Source organism: Strix uralensis, chromosome 1 (assembly GCF_047716275.1).
Source record: "Strix uralensis isolate ZFMK-TIS-50842 chromosome 1, bStrUra1, whole genome shotgun sequence".
NCBI classification, from domain to species: Eukaryota; Metazoa; Chordata; class Aves; order Strigiformes; family Strigidae; genus Strix; species Strix uralensis.
This window is the reverse complement of record NC_133972.1, coordinates 136,279,350-136,300,040: the sequence shown is the minus strand read 5'-3', so window position 1 is coordinate 136,300,040 and position 20,691 is coordinate 136,279,350. Positions and strand designations below refer to the sequence as shown.

Here is a 20,691-nt window from a genome sequence, read left to right as displayed (position 1 = left end):
TGAGCTTATTGGTTTTGTTTGTGTCTGTAGGATTGGTCACTGAGAAAATACGAAAGTGTGACCAAATCTAAGGGTGTGCCCTGTGCCCTACAAGATGTACTAGGTGTTCTGGCAATTTACTTTTGATGTTCCGTTTTGTCTTTTTTATCTTGGGACCTCTGTGTCAAAGAGGTGTTACAAAATCATCATTTATTCTTGCACACAACTTACTTGCTTAGTGAGCTCTATACGATCAGTATTGTTTCTGTGCTCAACAGTTTAGGTGGTTGTCAACCTCTAGATTGGGCTTTTGTGTGTTAGTATTCTTTTTTTTTTTCTATTCTGTCATATGTGTGTAATTCCTATTATAATTCCTATTATAATGTTTTTAACTGCAGTCAGGATTACAGTTTGGTTTCACTTTTTGCTCTCCAAGCTACTACCTTTACCTTACAACATTCCACTTGGTATCTGTCATCTGTATCAGAACTGTTGGTTGTGTGGCTTTTCATCATCTGATGTCTGTCTCCATTTAATTCAGGTACTGTACATCCATAGACTTTTTAGTATACCAGTTCAACACAATACTAGTTCAGTAGACTAGCTTTTAATGTACTAGTTCAATACATTTGCACAATCAATGAAACAGCATACGAGCTACTTTTGTTACTGGTTTCTGTGCAGCACTTGCAGTTAATGCACAGCTTTCTTGGTATGTCTCTGACACTCCAAAACATATCAAGAATGTTGAAATGCATTTCAACAGTTTCTCTTACCCCTTTGATATAAATATTTTATTTTCTTGGTATTTAGTGAATGCTTATTCACTAGTGAGATAACAAAGTAAGTAATCATTAATGTGGTGGTTTTAATTGGTCATTTACGTAACAAGATTTAGACACTACCTGTAAGTTCTTCAAAATCATGGCCTTCAGCTGGTTTACAATGACTGGCTTAACAATATGATAACAAGCAGTGCAAGTTTCATGCCTTGTTACCTACCACTGAAGTTCTACAGTGGTTATTTATGTACAGTATCTGAAAAGCCACATTACCAAATTGTGGGTTCCTAAACCTGGAAAAGAATTTTCAGTATCTGTTACTGGGTGAATATGCATTATTCTGGTGTCGCTTTTTTTTGGCAGAAAGAGGGCCACAATCATAATTACTTTGAGTGCTTTGTATTTCCATGTGAAGAAATCAGTTGGGAAGTTAGAAAATTAACTAGTAGCTTTTCATTATAGACAAGAAATGTTATGATGGGTATTGCAGAATAAAAAAAGAACATTGAAACTGAAAAAAGGGTGTGAAGTATAAAATAATAAAATACATATATTTGAAAGGCTTTTGTGCTCAATATCTTGGTTTCTTTATTTAGAAACTGGTTGGAGCAGGGAGTTAAATATTTTAGAAAGCAGTATAAGCTTAAGGTGTTTTTACTTCCTATTTTTTCCTGCAGACTTTATATTAAAACGAAGATGGAACTCATGAGAAACATTGATTATAACAAATGAAATGGTTTACACAGTGTAGCACAATGTTCTGGTATGTTAAAAAGAATAGAATATGAATTGGCATTTAACTAAATGCTGGCTGAATGGTAGGAAAAAAAATACTATCATGCTGAACTCTGTGCCTCAAGACCTGCCTGCCATGGCGAAAGTGCAACTGTCTTATCTTTTTGTGGTGGGGTTCTGTACTGAGGTGGGAGGGAAGAGATTTAAGTGGATTGGCAGAAGAGTCAGGAATAGCGATGGCAACACAGGGTGCCTTTATCACTCACTAAACCTTGTCGTCAGCTGGTGTCGAAAGCATTTTAGGAATACAGTGACCTTCACTGGTTACTATTGAGTTTACAAGAAAAAATGCTGAGGTAGGTTCTTTGATATGCTGACTTTTTCTGACAGTTTACTAAAATAAAGAGCAAAGAAGGCTTAAGATGCTTTGAAATAAAAGTAGCAAGTTGTGTTGTGAAGTATTTAATACTTACAGCAGGTGCAGATTGACAGTATTGTAGGCTGGAGCCACTTATCTATGAAAAGGAAGTTGATAGTTACTTAGCACTGTGAGGTTTCTCATCTTTCCTTGCCAATATCATATGTCTGCTTTTGGATTACAGTGAGCTTGTGCACAGGTGATGCTTGTCCCTGGTTTTTGACCTTCATGCTGAAGTCCCAAAAAAATGGTAGATTTTTTTTCTATTAAATCATAAGTGTCTGGATTACCCTTTTTTCTTTCTTTTTTTTTTCCCTGAATGCTGCTCAAGCAAGAAACATAGTAAGGTACTGGTGGGTGATCAGAACTTACATAGTTTCACATGGGTATTACAGGCAATAAATGCCACAAAGGGAAATGCCTCAAAACATATTAATGATGAAACAGTCTTCATTAGCAGTTTCTGAATGGAGCTGGTATTTTAGAAAAAAGTGAAATTACTCTGAAACAACTAATGGAAAGTGAATATGTTATAGATGTATTTCTATTCAGGAATGTGTGTTTATACTTTGTCATTTTCCAGTACATGCTACAATATCTTTTTCTGCAAGATTTCCATTGAATTTTGCAGGTAGGAAGTCCTATGTAATAACTTGGAACAAATGAAAATTGTTAGTGCATTCACTAATTACACAGTACATCATCAAGTTCACACAAAATTCTTTTTTAAACCTTGGTGCATGCTTCAACCTATCTCGCATGACTGCTGTCCCTTTGGCTACCAGTGAAGCTGCTAATTCTGGCTTGCTTGGGGAAAAAAAAAAATCCATTTCCAACAAATAAGTAGTTCAGGAGTATGAAAACAAGATGTTTAAATTGTCGCTTTCAAAGTTACCTACTTCAAGTCTCTGCTGAATAGATTAATATTAACTATTTAGCAAATGAGTTAAATACAAAGCTTACACATACATATGCCTACATAGCCTAAACCTGTGGGGTTTTTTTCCTCTGGTACAGGTTGGTGCTGTAGTTTAATTCTTATCATTCACACATGTTTTGTTTCCTTAGGAAGCCTTTATCTGTAAGTTTACAAACTTTTTTTTTTACTTTCTCCAGTAGATTTCAGGGATATAATCAGATGAAGCTTACTTCTTAAAGTGAAAGTAGACTGTGGGGTTTTTCTTAAGAAATACAAGGATTTTCCAGATAATTATATACTTTCATCGTATATCATTATATGATATACTTAATGCTGTTCTCATGCTGATAATACAAGAACTGATACTTGTCTTCCTTCAAGATGTTCCTAAAATACTTCAGTACAGAGCCTAATTCCAGCACTACCAATTCTTCTTCCTGGTCGCTACAGCATTATTACCAGGAAGGATTGGCTTTTTAATGCCATTATTTGGTATCTTCCACCAGAAAGGACCAGAGAGAGTTGTTACCCTTAAGATTATTTTTTTTAAATCCTGATGCAATTTGTGGAAGCCATATAATAAAAATTATTTTTGCAATATAAATCTCTTAAATGATTACTGTTCATTAGCAGGCAAGATGTTGGAACTAGCTCCTGTGAAATTCAACATGGAGTTTGTGTCTGTTATGCCGACTCTTGTCTAGCAAATGCTACTCTGAAGCCTTTTGAGTTTAGTTGAGTAACAGGCCTTGATTTTTTTTTTTTTTTTTTGAGATGGAGAATATGTCCATATGGTAGATACCAAGCTGTGGAAGATCAAAAGTTGATCTTCCATTTAGCATATAAATAGCAAGAGTTAAACAAAATTAGATGAATAGCTGGGTTAAACATATGGCATATGTTCAAATCTGTTATCCCATTCTTGAAAGTTTGTTCTCTTCTTGTGATCAGAGGACAATAGAATGAATCAGGGAAATGTTCTAAGCGTGGGTAATTACTCAGTTTGCTAAATGTTTAAGATTATATCACATAAATGATTTTACAGCAGTTAATGAGATTGTACAGTGATTTTAGTCAGATTTATGACATATTTAATATTTAAGCTTTTTTTGTTGTTGTTTTTCATCAGTCTTTAGAACATGCCAGCATTTACATGGGGTTTCTCCAAATTTCCAGGGTCAATAGGCATATGACTTAAATTGAGCTGGTAGTGGCACTGGGAAATCCAGTCCTCACTCCTAATTTCAGTGAGGTATCTTGTTTATTACAGAATCAACTTCAAGGCATCAAGTTTCCTTGTTCTATTCCAAAATTTTCTTAGGTTAGTTTCTCCTGGTCAAATTGTCACAGCTAGTAGTGAGTAGGGTCTGGAAGACTTGCCAAGTGGCAGGCATCTTGCAGGTCTGGAAAGCATTCTAGGAAAGTCTGTCTGACCTTGCCTTGTTTCCATGGTGCAACAGCCTTGGAGTAAATAAAGGTGACACGTAGCTAGCACATGGTTGGTACCATTAGAGTGCAGTCATGTAACAACTGCTCTCAGGCGGCTGTACGTAGGTTCATGGAGCAATGCAGCTGCTTGAGTTTTGGATTTGGAGATTCATAGTGCTGCAGCTCGTTGTATTGCTTCAGACTTGCGCAGTCCGACAGGTTCTATTTTATTTCCTGTTCTACGTCTATGAATTATTTTTCCTATTGCTAACCCACTGCTATGCTTGATACTTTGTTGTTGGCCAACATAAGGATCCTGCTGTCTATATTTTTGAGGATTTTGACTTATTTCTTTTAAGAAAGCAGGTGGTAATCTTTTTGTTAGCTGCTGTATGATGTTATCTGGTCTTTACTGGGTGTTCTGCGGCTAGAGGGAACTGAGGTGTACTGCAATGGGTAGCATGGTAATAGCACTGTACTGGGACTGTGAAAAAGTGTGCACTGAAGTAATGCTTTTTCAAGTTGTTTTCAAGTGACTTGCCTATTGCCTGGAATGAGTCAGGAGAGCAGCCATATGCTTGCGAGCCCACAGTATCATGGGATGCACTAAAAGCTCACAAGAAAGAGCAGCATTCTTGGAGATAAGAAAGAATCTTGCCCTGGCACTGGAGCAGAACAGCCAGAAAAACAGCCAGATCAGATAACTGTCTTGAAACAGATTGCTTTTTCTCTAATACCATGCTCTTTCTTTAGGCTTGTCATTCATGCTCAAAGTTTTCATCAAAACCGTGTCAATCACTGTGTCTCACTTCTAGAATCAAGGATTAGTGATTTCCCACTCTCCCCCCTTACAGAATTCTTTGCAGCTTACTGCTCCCTTTAGTTAGTGCTGGAGACAATTTCTGTCTTTAAACATAGGGAGAATGGGCTCTGAAAGAAATTGGTCACCTGGAAACAAATACATCAGTGGTCTTAAGGCACAGTTGATGTGAATATCAATTTGATAGCCATTTTTTAACCATAATTAACCAAATTATAAATCTCTACCAAGTATATGCTTTAAGGTTTCTAATACAGCTGCACTTAACCAACAATATATTTAGATAGAATTCATACCAATCCATTAAATTCTTACTTGTGCTTTTTGTGTCATATAGGATACTATGTTTATTGCAGTGAATGAGGTTCATTACCGAAATAAAACGATGGTTGAAAATATCACTGTGTAGGATCCTAGGGAAAAATATTATTTCTGCCTTATAGGGGCAGTACTTGCATGTATGAAAAGGATTGGGATCGAGTGAAAATATCTACTTCAATATGACTAAGTTTTCTCAAAATTTTTGGAAAGGTCCATTGGGGTCATTCTAGAAATGGAGTCTCTCATGAAGAAAAAATGTTGCATTCAGTCCTTTGCTACATTCAGTGACTTGCTTAGGGTTTTTTTGTGATAAGACTGTAAGTTAAACCTGAGAATTGTTTTTACTTTTAATTTATGAGTAGGTTATTTAGTATGGGATTCAGCTGAGGTCTTGCCTCATATCTGAGCCTTAACTTGGATAATGAAGACATTTTTATTCTTCAAACTCTTCATATTTCTTGGACTTGAATTGTATGATAGATTTTTAAAATATTTTGTTTTAAAGATCTGTCTTTTAGGATACTCTTTTTCCATTAGTATGTAAACTCCTTGAGATGTCAATACAGGAAATTTTGAACTGACTTTAAAAGGTTGAGATCTGTTTCCATAGTTTTGTGGATTGGGTTAATCTTAATCACCACTGCTAGCTGCCTTTGCTTTTACAGAGCTGCTCTTAATAGTAATTTTTCTGTGTGTTAGTTTCCCAAGTACTCGTGAGTAAGAGCACAGTGATGAGCCATACGGTTCATGTGCACCTTTTCTGATTGTCTGTAACACAGTCTTTCTCTGTAAGTTGTACGGCTGTATGCCATGCCCCCTCCCTTATGGGGCCATGCATACTGAAAATATATGTAGGACAGACACTCGACCTGTGAAAGTGTCTATTATGTGTGTATAGGTGGTGTACTGCAAATGTACTGTCCTTGTATATAATTTTCCTTGGCTTGGATCTTAATAGAGTTTTGGGGAGTGGGTTGTTCTATGATAGAATGAGTCTACCTGTAGTTGCCCTCTTCTCACAGAGGTTTCTCAGCCTTGTGCAAAGAATGAGCTGTGGCTCTTCTGCATGTATCATGAGGTGTAAGTGATGCCCCCTTCTAAAGCTAGAAGTTGAGAATGGTGTGTCTGTCTTTGGATCTCTTATTCCTGAGAAAAAAGGTCCATTGGTACAAGGCTGAAACTGGTCCCTAGATTACAAATTGACTACTCTTGAACTACATCAGATTTGGTTAAGAGAGAGAATAAAAATGTAAGCTCCTGAGTGAGCTTATCTACATTGACATTCTTGATCTATGTTGTGAAATTACCTGAGATTAAAATACTTCTTTGGTATTCCTGTGTGATCTCATTTTTGGCTCTATACTAAATATACTGAATACAATTATTGTGCTGTGTAAAATTACAAAAAAGTGCTATAGATTGAGGGAGAAAACTTTTGAGCAGTCTTTTCCTAAAATCAGTGTCATGTTTGAACCAGTAGAATATTGGATGTTAAAGTTTTGTATTAAAAGTTTCTAAACTGTTATTATAATATGTAATAAGCTCAGTAATTTTGCTGACTGTGTCTGGTAAGATCATGCTTAAGCTAAGGTGAAAACATTTGAAATGCCAATTGGCAAATTGTTTAATGGCTTTGAGAACAAAACCTCCCCTTTTCCATCTCGCCTTGCCTTTAGTTCATGATGCCTTAAGATAAAACAGTTTAGGACTGAGCAGTGAACCGTAAGTCTAAATATGGGAGCGGGAAATTTCTGAAATCAAAGTAAAATTACACAGCTACTTATATTTCAGTCATTCTAATTATCAGGTGCATTAGAGTTATATAAGCTGTCATGCAAAGCTCTTTGGAAAACAATACGTAAGGAAAATAATTGGCAGGAAAATGAAATACATTTTTGCTTTACTTACATAAAAGCCTAACTTCTAAAATACTCTTAACCTGAAAAGATAGATATCCGCAAGTAGATAAAAATGGATACACTCCATGTAAATTCAAACAACAAGGTACTGAATGACTTCTCAATTTCTAATACGTGTTCACAGACTTACAGAATGGTTGAGGTTGGAAAGGACCTCTGGAGATCATCTGGTCAAACTTCTCAGGGAGAGTCACTTAAACCACATTGTCCATATGGTTTTTGAATATCTCCAAGGATGGAGACTCCACAACCTCCCTGGGCAACCTGTGCCAGTGCTCGGTCACCCTCACAGTGAAAAAGTGTTTCCTGATGTTCAGAGGGAACCTCCTGTGTCTCAGTGTGTGCCCACTGCCTCTGGTCCTGGCACTGGGCACCACTAGAAAAAGCCTGGCTCCATCCTGTTTGCACCTTCCCTTCAGGTATTTATATACATTGATGAGATCCACCTGAGCCTTCTCATCTCCAGACTTAACAGCCCCAGCTCTCTCAGCCTTTCCTCATCAGCCCCTTAATCATCTTCCTGACCCTTTGTTGGACTCTCCAGCATGTTCATATCTCTTGTGTACTGGGGAGCTGAGACCTGGACACAGCACTCAAGGTGTTGCCTCAATAGTGCTGAGTAGAGGGGTAGGATTACCTCCCTCAACCTGCTGGCAATGCCTCTCCTAATGCAACCCAGGATACCAATAGCCTTCCTTGCTGCAAGGGCACGTGTCTAGCTCATGTTCAGCCTGGTGTCCACCAGGACCCTCAGATCCTTCTCTGCCAAGCTGTTTTCCAGCAGCCCCCAGCCTGTGCTGGTGCCTGGGGGTGTTCCTCCCCAGGGGCAGGGCTTTTTACTTCCTCTTGTTGAACTTCATGAGGTTCCTGTCAGGCCATTTGTCCAGCCTGCCAAGGTCCCTCTGGATGGCAGCATGACCCTCTGGCATATCAGCCACTCCTTCCTGTTTTGTGTCATCTGCAGACTTGCTGAGTGTCCACTGTGCCCCATGATCCAGATTGTTACTGAAGATGTTGAACAGGATTGAACCACGCAGTACACTGCTGGATACTGGCTTCCAGCTAGATTTCATGGCCCTGATCACCACCTTCTGGGCCTGGCCATCCAGGCAGTTTTTAGTCTACCTCGCTAACTTCTCACCCAGTCCATACTTCCATCAGCTTCTCTATGAGGATTATATAGGAGACAATGTCAAAAGACAGTATCTACTGCTCTCCCCTCATCTATGAAGCCAGTCATTTCATTGTAGAAGGCTATCAGGGTGGTCAGGCGTGACTTCCTCTTTGTGAATCCATGCTCGCTCTTCCTGGTCACCTTCTTGTCCTTCATGTGCCTGGAGGAAATGGTTTCCAGATTTGTTCCATCACATTCCCCGGGGGTTGGGGTGATCATTCAAAGATTATCAAGAGCCTTGAAATTTCATGAATGGGTAATTAACTTTGTCGTCTTATTGTGGGGTAGTGGGCAAACTGAGCAAGGATAACCAAAAGCAGCATCACTGTAGAAGTGAGACTTTTGGAATTAAATGACACAAATCTCCTTTTGATAGAATCTGGGCTGTAATTGAATCTCTGGCAAAGAAAGATACCCTCTTTAATTTGAAAACCTCCTGTCTCTAGGTTATAAACTCAGTAGAAACACTAATGAAATGCTGTTATATATAGTATGTTTGTTATCTGTTTGGCTAATGTGTCTTCAGAGCACAATGTATGCCACTAAGGAAATGCATGTAATAGTTCCTGTGCTTGTGCCCAGGGTCTGCTGTACTTTGAGCAGGGTTATGGTTGCATCTGCTTCCTCTGATATAGGAGTGTGTATGTAATGTACACATATGTATATGTACATATATGTTTATTTTAAAATATAATCATAAAACAGCTTTAAAGAAGGATTAGATGGTCTTTTACACATGCACATATATATATATATAATGCTCCCCATATATATATATTTATGAACATATTTATATCTTGTTTTTCTCCAAAAGGGTAAAATCCACTATATTAGTCTTTCTCAGCCTTTGTGTTTTTTCTCAAGGAGGAAACATAACTTTCTGTGTTACCTTTACATCAGATGCAGCTATGCTAGGAGGATTGTCGGGGCCCTTCTATTACTATTTAGGATGCTGTGTGTATACTTAAGTTATATGCTGGTTGTACAGCCATAATGCTATATGCTGCTTACACATTCTTTCCAAGCATGTGTACTCAACCCACATCACATACAACTTTGGAGTTATAGCAAGTAATTTTTATGTCCTTTAAAAAGTGTCTTGTTATGCTAATAAAACCTCTGCAGCACTTGGACCATATTTATAAAGTTATTTTTAATTGTGAAGAAAATGAGAACTATTTCTTGTATCCTCATCTGTCAGATACAGCACATGTCACTTCGATTCTGTATTTGTATTACTTATACAGCCAGCCTTGGGTGAACATAATGGAAGGACAGGCAGCAATCTAGGATGACAGGAATTCAAGACAACTCAAGAAAATTAAAGGTTTGGGTTTCTGACAGGCATCTTCTGAATCTTGCTGAAGTAATGTAAGATGTTACCGTCTCCGAAAGAGATGGTAACCAAATCTTACCAACTGTTACTCTGCTCTAACTAGAGACTACCATTTTCCTAGCAGGGTAGCAAAACACTAGTCATAGAATCATAGAACAGCCCAGGTTGTAAAGGGCCTTGAAAGATCATCTGGTCCAACCTTTCCTGGGAAAGGGAATCTAGGTGAGACTATCTGGCACCCTGTCCAATTGCGTCTTGGAAGCCTCCAGCGATGGGGTCTCTTGCCACGTCCCTGGGGAAGTTGTATCAGTGATTGCTTGTTCTCTAACTGCATAGTGACTTTACAGTATGTACCTGCACCTTCACTAGTGATTAAAATGCTATACTAGAGTGTGAATGGGGGTGGTGGAAAGATGAGCAAGCGTTAGTTCCCTTCTGCTGCTGTGATGGTGGCAGGAGGCTGGGTTGGATGGCTGTGAGCAGTGGCATCTGAAATGGCTGACATGGAGGTGCTTCAAAGGGCCTGTGTCAGTGCCCTCAGAACCCTCTTAAGCTGGCAATTTTTTTCTCATTTCATGCAACAAAACCACAGCCCATGTGTTACCCTTATATAAAAAAAAACTTCCACTATTCTACTGTGTTTTAATTTTACATGTAGTTTTGTTGTATTTATCTTTTTGTTACCAGTATAGTGTACAAAGAAACAGAGTCAACGTTGAACATCACCTTGGTTTTACAATAGAGAGTGTTTATTAGATTTACTTCCAGATACTTTTTTTTCTTTAAAGATCATAGAATCATGGAATAGTTTGGGTTGAGAGGGGCCTTTAAAGGTCATCTAGTCCAACCCTCCTTCAATGAGCAGGGACATCTTCAACTAGACCAGGTTGCTCAAAGCCCCATCCAGCCTGACCTTGAATGCTTCCAGGGATGGGGCATCTACCACCTCTCTGGACAACCTATTCCAGTGTTTCACCACCCTCATTGTAAAAAATTTCTTCCTTATGTCTAGGTCTGATATTAAGGTTTCTGTTCTTTTTATAGCTGTTGTATAAATTAATAAAAGAATAACAGATTGATGCAAAACTTGTATTCACTCATTTTACTAGTATGCTAAAAATTGTAGAAGGCTTTGCGTGGAATTTTGTACATCTTTGTTTGTTTTAACTGAGTTGCTGAAAGTATAGTATTGTATATCTGCAGAATAAAACTGGTTTATACCTTTATTAGGGACTGTTTTGCAGTCTGATATTCTTATGTGACATCTGTTGTTCTTGCCCTTCTAGTGTAGTGTCTGAGTTGCATGCCGCTCCTTACTACACAGTTAGTTGCTTATTTTGAAACAGATTCTCTTTATATAAGATTAAAATCTTGTGTTTGGGATTTTTTTTTTTAATGTAAGAGGTGTAACTAGAGTTATCATCTGTTACTTAGTGGTAGATAGTAGTAATCCTCTATTTGGAAAACTACAGGAAATTACCTGAATAGCTTGTTTAAGTGTGTGTGTGTGTGTGTGTGTGTGTGTGAATACAGATAACATTTACCTCTATAGACTTGTTTTAGAATACTTGAATAAGAGCAGATTTAAATTTGTGTTTTCAAATCGACAGGTTGTTTCAGTTGTGCAGTTACTCTTAATCATTGGTTTTCCAAGAACTATGCCAACTATAATGCTTAGAGCACAAAACATGTATGAAAACCACTGCTGATTTTTTACTTTAAGGCACATGCATATTTTATATTTGCTGACTTTTGGTAACTTTATCTTTCTTTTGTATGTATATATATGCATATATATATTATGGCTAATACTAAGTATATTTTCTTTCTTATTTATCTTTCTAATTTTTTTTTTTAAACTGTGGTATGGAGTAGGACAAAGTATTCAAGCAAAAACTCTAACCAACAGCATAGTGGGTGATGTAGGTGGGATAGTGACATTTTCAATAGTGTGCTTAGTTAACTGTATTTAAACTTGCCCCCAAAAAAGTCCTCTATTGTAAATCACTTAATATGGACAGGACTATTGTTGAAAGAATTTACCAAAACTAACGAGTGGGTAAATTTCTTCGTATCTTGAGAAGATGTCACTTTTGCACAAGCTAATTTATTACTACCTCAAGACATCAGTTTACACGGCTTTATCATCTAATCTATTACTTTATCTAATAAAATATGGAAGGTTGAAGTTGAAATCTTTGTGAGGTCCCAGCCCTTGTTTCTGTGAATTAACATAAAGCGGTTTTTTCACTGTAGGAAAGCAGAACATAATCATGTATTTAAAATTGAACATATGCTGAAATGCTTTGCTATTGTAGGTCTTGTTTGTTTGCTTGTTAACCCCCCCCTTTTTTTTTTTCTTTGAATGCTATCAATGGATTGAATGATCAAAAGAACTCACATTTTCCTCTCCAAATGAGTGCTGTTCAAAATAAGGTGCAGAGAAGGGAAAAGAAAGGAAAAAAAAAAAAAAAAAGGCTAGCTGGAACCCCCACAAGTTGAGAACTCCTAGGTTGCTTGCTTCAGTGTTCTTTCTTGTCCATATGGTAGTATGGAAAACGTGTTTAATGTATGGTAATTAAGGAAGTCAGATGGAAAAAAAATAAATCTAAAGGTACTTGTTACTTACTTAGTGTTTGCTAAACAAAGCAGCAAAGCTGTCATTCATCATTTTAAGATTAATTGGAAGTTGATGTGGTAATAATTTTGTTTCTGCACATAGCTTTAAATCACTGGCATAATTAAAACAGGGCTGAATTTGGACAACAGATTTACATTAGTACCTTATTAAAATTAGTTTTAATTAATCATAAGAAATTAATATGTGTTTGGTCTATTATCTACATATTTTTATATCTAAAAAAAAGCTATCATACAGTTTATACCATAAATTTTAGTCTAATCAGAAGTAACCTTTGGATTCTTCAAGGAAGTCTGAGATTCTGCTTTGCTGTTGATGCTCAGTAACTTTGGAGAAGAAAACGTTTGGAAAGATTAGAGTTCTACAGAGAAATTGTTTTTCTTATGTAATAACGAAAGCAGGAAATAAAAGTATCACAAGGCAGTAGAAGATCTTTTATTTAAAAAAAAGCTCAGTGCAAAGCAACAGCAGTGTACTGAGCATCTACTACTGTGTTTTGTTCGTAGTTGTCAAACTGATGTAAACTGTATTCATGTTTGAGAACTGTTTGAAACAGACTTGTTTATAATGATATTAGAATTAACAGATCAACATAAAAATTGGAGTGTGGGAAAGGAAATAGTTTTACCTAATTTCTCCTCTCTTAAAATTTTTGCTGTGTTCACTGTATAATTGTATTTCTGTAGCACATGGAGAATTCCAGTTGTATCAGCAGCTGTTTGGAGTACTAATGTAAAAACAAATATTTACAAACCTTAATCTCTTTTTTTCTTGAAGGACCACTACACCAGGGGAGACTAAACTTTTAGCTTCTGAAGTCTATGATATCCTTCAGTCTTCCAACATGTCAGACGTGGACAATGTGAATGAGATGAATTACCGACGACGGAAAGCGCAGTTTTTCCTCGGCAGTACAAATAAGCGTGCCAAGACAGTGGTTTTGCATATAGACGGCCTTGATGATTCGGTAAGGAAGCCTTCAGCTTTTATGTAAATCAGGCATGCTGTCCTGAAATGTATTTTGCCCACAAAAATAATGTATTCAGGCTACTTGCGTGGTATCATCAATTGTCAGCAATTTCTGTGAATCATATTTTGAATTGCAAGATACGTATAAAATCTTGCATAAATTGAGCTTACTCAGAATATCTAAAGATGTTTTAAGGCAGTTTCCTTGATGGCTTTTTAATTCGTCTAAAAAAACTGTTCGGTTTCCACCTCTCCTAATTTTTTCCCTTTTTCAAGAATGAACGGAATACACAAGGTACCATCAGCAGTTTCACTTAAGGATATCTTGTGGTTGTGTCACTGTGTTAAAAGAAGTTTCCTTTTAGTTAAGAGAGATTTCAGACACTGGGGTGGTTTTTTATTACTCTTAATTCAGAAATGCTGTATTTTCTTTGAGCTGTTTTTGCTGCATCTTTTCATTGTCTGTGAGATCTTTTCTACTGTAGTGACCAGAATGGCATTTGAGTTAATGAGGTCTCACTGAGTCTTTATGTAATGTCAGAATAACTTCTATGGATTTATCTACCATACCCCTGTAGATAACACCCCAGGGCCATGTTTGCCTTTTTACGGCTGCCAAACAGCATGTAGACTGTTTAAGCACGTTATCCACAAGTGCCCTCCGGACTCTGTATCTTCAGTTTTGTACCCATTTTAAATGATCAGACCTGATCCTTTGCTTTGTTGCTTTACATTTTGCCAAGTAAGCGTGTCCACAGGCCCAGTTTATCAACAGCATACCCGTCGTACTGTTTTCGTAAGACCATAGTTAATTCCTTTAGAAATAACATGCTGCTCTAGCTCACTTTATACAAAGTAAATATTTTTTACAGTTTTGTCCTTCCAGCACTTGCTCTGTCTAGAAAGGCAGTGCTTTGTCAACACCATTGGCTTTTGTACTCTAAAGTTTTTTTTAATTCAGTCCTATCGGTTGTCTGCTGTTAAGTTTGGTTTGTTTTGTTTTTAAGCTTGTAGTTAATTTGTTTGTTCACAGGTATCTCCAAGCAAGAAATTTCATCCACTTCTACTTTGTGAGTTTAGATATTCTAGCTATATTCTGACTCTATCTTAAAAGTGTTTCTTTGTGTCCTTCGACAAATGGAATTTAGCGAGATTTGTGGAGTTTCTTTCTTAAACGCTGAGGCAAAGGTATTCTGAAAAAGTGTAGGATATTTAGATATTCAGCTCCAGAGAGCAAAACTGCAGGCTTCTGTAGTTGCCTAGAGCACACCAACATGTTTTCTTAGCTCATTGTTGAAGAAAAAGAAAATCTGACTGTGCGCTGGCTGGAGGTGGCTAGTATGCATAGCTCTGTATTTCATCAGATGATTAAAGAAATGTTAGTGATACTCCAGGTGCTGAGCCAGCAGTTAAACATCCCTATAGATGTCACGATAAGTTGCAATGGGGGATGGTGAAGGATGTGAACAATAAAAGCAGCTTAGTTTCATTCAATAGTTTATTCCTGAGTTAACAAGCAAAAAAATATTAGGTGGCACATAAGAGTTTTAAAAGGCGTAGTAAGTAAATGCAGGGCTGTAAACACTGTGTTCTCACTTTACGTGTGTTTTGTCATTTAGATTTGAAACAAGAAGCTGCTGTTAGGAATGACTGCAAATCCTACACATGCTTGTGGATTTTGAAACCTCAAATAGTAGGAAGGGAGGGGAGAGGTCATTTGTTGTTTAGTGTGGGGTCGGATGTTTTTATTTTAAGATCCAACTATCAAATTTGATGGTAAACTTAAGAAAAAAAATGAAAAAACAAAGCAGTACTTCAGGAGTCTGGGGCATCCCCCTCAGTAAGTTTTCTAGTCTGACATTTTAGTAGTATTTGTTAGGGTATGGTAAACAGGGTTCCATGTGCAAGAAAATAACCTAGATTTCACCTGTCCTACCCTGTACCTTTCCTACCCTGTGCCCATGCTTCAGGAGTACCATGCAGAAAGATGTCTAGCTGTGTAATGCTGAGGTTTGTGCCTAACTGCCATAGTTAGACATACTTTGCAAAAGACGTTTGTGCAGCAAGGCCGGTGGCTGCCAAGCTTCCAGCTTTTTAAGGAGTCTGTATGGACCTTGGTAAGTTTTGTCTTTAACAAGTGATTCACCAGTTATCTGATCACTGAAAACCTCATTTGAAATTAAACTGAGGTGCCTGTGATTTAACCTGGGATCTCAGAATAAAAAGCCAGATTCTATCACAGAATTGCTATACACAGATGTAAGCATAAATTATTTGTTTAGGGTAATAATGTGTTGCTTCTTGTGTCCAAAAGTAGTTTCAACTTTCACTCACGCAAGGCAGCCTATCAGCTTGCATTAAATATTTCCTGTGTATAGGAAAGGTAGCCTGTCTGACAAAGTTATCTTTGTAAATCTCAAAAGTGTTGATTATTTCAATACGTAAACTTACACAAATGAATTGTTTCAATATATATGCTAAACTGCTAAAAAAAACCCCACTTCAGTTCTTCCAGAGATTAAAATAATTTACTTGTTGTATGTGAAACTATCCCAAATACTGACCAGTGATTATTTAATAACTACTGTAAATATGCTTTGAAATAACTTATTATTTAAAACCTTGCATAAACTTGCAGTAAAAGTTAAATACATAAGGCCATTAGTTTATTTCTAGTACAGTGCATCTTTTTTTTTCTCCCTTCTGTACTAGCAGTCTCTCCAAGTATATTTTAATCCTTTTTGTTACAACCATCTTGTGCAAATATTAAAAGGAAAAAAAAAATAGAACATTCTAAGATAATGTAGAACAGATGCAACTAGTACAGGTCAATGTAATGTTACCTCACAGTAGGCGATGTCACTTGTTTTAAACATAACATTCCGTGGGTTATCAACCAAATATTTTCCCTTTGAAATAAGAATTAAGCTTATGCTGTGCAGTGATGTCTGTAAGCTGCCACAGATGAAGCAGCTGAAAGATACAACATCTGCTCTGATGCATTCAGTCAGTGTGGAGGCAAGGTGTCTGATAAATAGCAACTTAAACACTAACTACTCATCAATGAGCACTTCAGTCAATCAGAACTTAACCAGAGGGGACGGTTTAGCTGATCATACGGAGAAAAACATTCTTTGCTTTTCAGCACTTTTCTCTAATTATTTACAGTTGATTCCATCCTTCTTTGACTTCTAAAGTGTAAGCATTTTTGTTTGTTTGTTTGTGGCAAGAGAGTCTAATATTTGTGCGCTAAAATGTAAGTCTTAGTTTTTCTTTTACAAAAATATGGTTGAGTAACCACCTGCCCTCAGACATACAGGAATTCCTTAACAATTAATTGTGAGCATTTTCATATGGTGTATTACGAAAGTACTTTAGTTGTGGGGGTTTTGTTTGTTTTTCAGTCTCGAAGGAATCTTTGTGAAGAAGCCTTGTTGAAAATTAAAGGTGTTATTAGTTTTACCTTTCAAATGGCTGTTCAAAGGTGCGTGGTCCGAATTCGCTCAGACTTAAAAGCAGAGGTAAGTGCTCAATAACTGTCCAGATCCTCACGTTATTGCATTCTGTCACACTAAGCTCTTGGTTTTTAATGTGTGCTTGTAGGCATTGGCAACGGCAATAGCATCAACCAAAGTTATGAAGGCACAGCAAGTTGTGAAAAGTGAAAGTGGTGAGGAGGTAGGATATGCGTCTTTCTAAATACTAATTGGTTTAGCTTGGCTGTATCATTAATACCAGCACCTCTGATTCCAGGGAAAATTTTGTAGGTGGGAGTGCCACACATACAGTACAATAACGGGTATGCTATGTCAGGACATGTATCCATAGAACAGTCTTACGGAATTTATTGTTCAGAAGGACAAAAATACTGTAATTGTTTCTCTCCTTAATGATATGAAAAGGATCACAGTGAACCTTTTTTTTTGGCTGCAGTTGCTGAAGTGTTTTTATTTCACAACTGCAGTAAAAGGGCTATGTCTTTATTTATTTGATATTTTTTCTTCTGTGTGAAGCCAAAGCTTTTCTTGTATATCTTCTAGGCATATTAGATTCCAGATATATAGAAGGTTCCATTTATATTCTTGCTGTATAGGGGGATGGGGAGGAGTCTCACAACACGCATGCCTGTCATCCTGAATGTGTATATAGCTGTAACTTCCATTCATTCTTTTAAGTTACAACATTTGACATAATTTTAATCTGTCATGTTTTATCAGATGCTGGTTCCGTTCCAAGATACTCCAGTGGAAGTAGAGCAGAATACAGACCTACCTGAATATTTACCAGAAGATGAAAGCCCTACTAAGGAACAGGACAAAGCAGTGTCTCGTGTTGGGTCACACCCAGAAGGTGCAGCAAGCTGGCTCAGCACGGCAGCAAACTTTCTATCGAGATCTTTCTACTGGTGACTTGTATTTGGTGTTAAAAGACTGTGTGAATGAACCAACAGGGGGGCCAGTTTTCCATTGGTGTGGTGAACTGCCAAGTGCAATTTGCAATAACTCATCACAGAAATTTTAGATTAAGCAAATGTATGCTGCATTTTACATTTTATTGGACGTTTAGCCTGATAGGGCAGGGGTCAAAAGACAGAGGCCTCCAATCAAATTGTTCTTTCATTTGTTTTTCATGTAGATTTTATTTCTTCACTTTTTAAAAATGGGTCCACTGTTACATACCAAATGTGTATGCGTATAGAGCTTTAAGTTTGACTTCACATGAAACACATGATAGGGAGAATCCATTTAACTCAAGTCTCAGGGCCTCTGTGAAAGAAAATTCTTAAGAGCTCTATTTGTGCATTAAATAAAATGCCTTTTTTATTTCTGCATCCCTTTGGACTAACGTTACTATGTTTAATTTTCTAGATTTTGACTCCAGAGAAAAATATAGTCTGCCTCTTTTTTTTTGCCTTTATTTTTGCCAACCACGTTCACAGCGCGAGCACGCTGTTCCCCTTTTGCTATTAAACTAGAATCACTACAGACTTGAAATTTATAACCGTTTTATGTATATTGAATTTTTTTCCAGCCTGCCCTTAACCATTGGAGTGCTTGAGATTATGAAATAAGGGACTGAATAAACACAAATATGTATACATACATTGTACAGTAAATAAACTAGAACGTATTTGTAATGATGGGTGTGACTGACTGATATATATATATAACTAATAAATACCACTGACTGCTGTTTAGGCTAGCTGGGAAGACTGTAGCAAAAAAAGCTGTGGTCTAATGTAGTGATGACGCATGGCAGCTCTGTCTGCAGAGAATAGAGGGATGTAGACTGTATTTGGTTAAGAAATGGTGTTCACCATTAGCAAGCATTTAACGTAACTGAAACTTTAAACTTGAAGAATAAAGCAGAACTGAATGCCTCTTTTGCCACAGTGCCACACTCATAAATTTTGACTTTAATCCTTTTTATTTTTTTACCTAAAAAATCTGATACGTAATTACTGTTCCCTCCTAATGTCTTTCATGAGACTGCCATGAAAGTACATCAGCTTGGATAGGCTTAAAAACATATGCAAACAATTGGCTTTACCTTGTTACTTACAAACAGTATAGGTTCAAAGATGTCTTGGTAATTTCCGTGACCAGCAGTGATAAAAAAAGCAAAACTTCTGTATGTAGAGAATAATATATATCTGAACCGTTAGCAAATACTGTGTGCCTGAGAGGATTCAATACACAATGCTTGAAAACTGCAATGCCACTGCTTTGTTGCACCAGAGGAATACAGCTGAGAATTTTTAAATAATGTTATAAACCTCATTATGCAATGCTTTTTTTGTGGTAATGTATTTGTATAATATTAATTATATTTACCACTTGGAGACTCAGAAAAAAAAATTAATGCATCAAAGTTATTCTCCTGTGCCTATGCACAAGGAAGAAAAAAAAAATTCACAGGCTGTCATAGTACTACAGGAATGCTGAGGAAGTGATAGTGTAAAATAATAATGCAGGTCAGAGTTCACCCACCCAAGTTAATTGTCATTCTAGGATAAGAAAGAAACAAAAGCTTGTTGGCAGACTAGATGTCTCATGTTTTTTAATATATCTAGTTTATTTTTGATTCAGGTTTACACGCACAGATTGAAAATACAGGCTTTTCAGGGCATGTATTGCTTTAAATATGTAATATTACTCATATCGCTGTCTAGAATGTTACAGTACCAAATGTGTTTGAAAAGTCCTCTGTTCTATAGCCATGAATGCAGAGTTTTATTTTTCTGCATTAACATCTGTTTGCATTTGCATTACTGCACATCTATTTACTAAAAGACTACACCCTTTGGATATTAATGGTTCAATACCAGTAGGTATTACAGTTTGTATGTGCATTCGGTCTGTAGGTGTGCTTTTATGACAGTATTGCAGCTCTTGTAGAACAGTTTAAGGCATCTGTAAAAGTTTTTGAAATATATTGTAAAGTAATAAAGGATAATCTAACTAAAAATATGATTGATGCTTTTTTAAATGTCATATCAAAGGCTGGTGCCTTTTTAAATGTTCTGACATTCTTTTAAGCTATTTGTGGTATTAAAAGTACATCTTTTTCATCTTTCATTTAACAGAGAGGAATGCAAATATCCAGTCACAGTGAGACCTTTGCTCCATATTACAGTGGGGCTTTTGTGTATGTTTAGAACATGCTGGCATTTTAAACAAAGATTTTGTAAAAAGTAGGTGAGTAGAAGCTATTTAAGGACATCGTCTCAAATACATTCTTAGGGTTTGGGTTTTTTTGGACAGTAGATTTTTTTTTTTTTTTTTTTAAGTAACTGATGCTGTGTAGGTCATATTTCATTAGGGAAGTTAAGAAGTATCAACATTCCTGGTGAAACTTCTTATTTTGAAAAAGTGGAAAAAAAAAGACACAACACACAGTAATTAATTTTATGCTTGTACTTTTTCAGAGGTCACATTAAGGATAAGAAAGCCCTTTGACCTAAGGAGATGACAAGAAAAAATTAATGTAAAATTAGAGGCTTCCAGAAAGAAGCTGAACTGGATGACAAAGCACTGGTATCGTGTTGCAGTAGTTGCAAAGTATTCTATTGCCAAGGAAGCTGCTGCACACATGGTTTAAGCTCCTGAATTGTCCTAGGGTTATAGTTGTGTACAGCATAATGGAATTATCACTACCATGTTTCTTCATAATAAGAATAAATGCTGATGGGATAGGTAGAGGCAAAACTGAGGCTCATAACTGTCCCTCTGTGAACAGCTGTCAAAGCA

General features: G+C 36.8%; 1 protein-coding gene across 6 annotated transcripts in view; it reads left to right on the top strand.

Annotated features, from left to right (window-relative positions):
• The window catches only part of ARMC1 (armadillo repeat containing 1), a 34,241-nt gene extending 14,332 nt beyond the window's left edge, over positions 1 to 19,909 (top strand). For 5 of the 6 annotated variants that reach the window (XM_074882177.1, XM_074882143.1, XM_074882134.1 and 2 more), the window contains 4 exons: positions 13,250 to 13,439; positions 16,846 to 16,962; positions 17,045 to 17,119; positions 17,659 to 19,909. In XM_074882177.1, the coding sequence (XP_074738278.1) occupies positions 13,250 to 13,439; positions 16,846 to 16,962; positions 17,045 to 17,119; positions 17,659 to 17,850 (574 nt within the window). In that variant the 3' untranslated portion in view covers positions 17,851 to 19,909. The remainder of the gene's footprint in view (positions 1 to 13,249; positions 13,440 to 16,845; positions 16,963 to 17,044; positions 17,120 to 17,658) is intronic. The other variant, XM_074882150.1, reaches the window with a different exon arrangement.
• Positions 19,910 to 20,691: the final 782 nt, after the last annotated feature.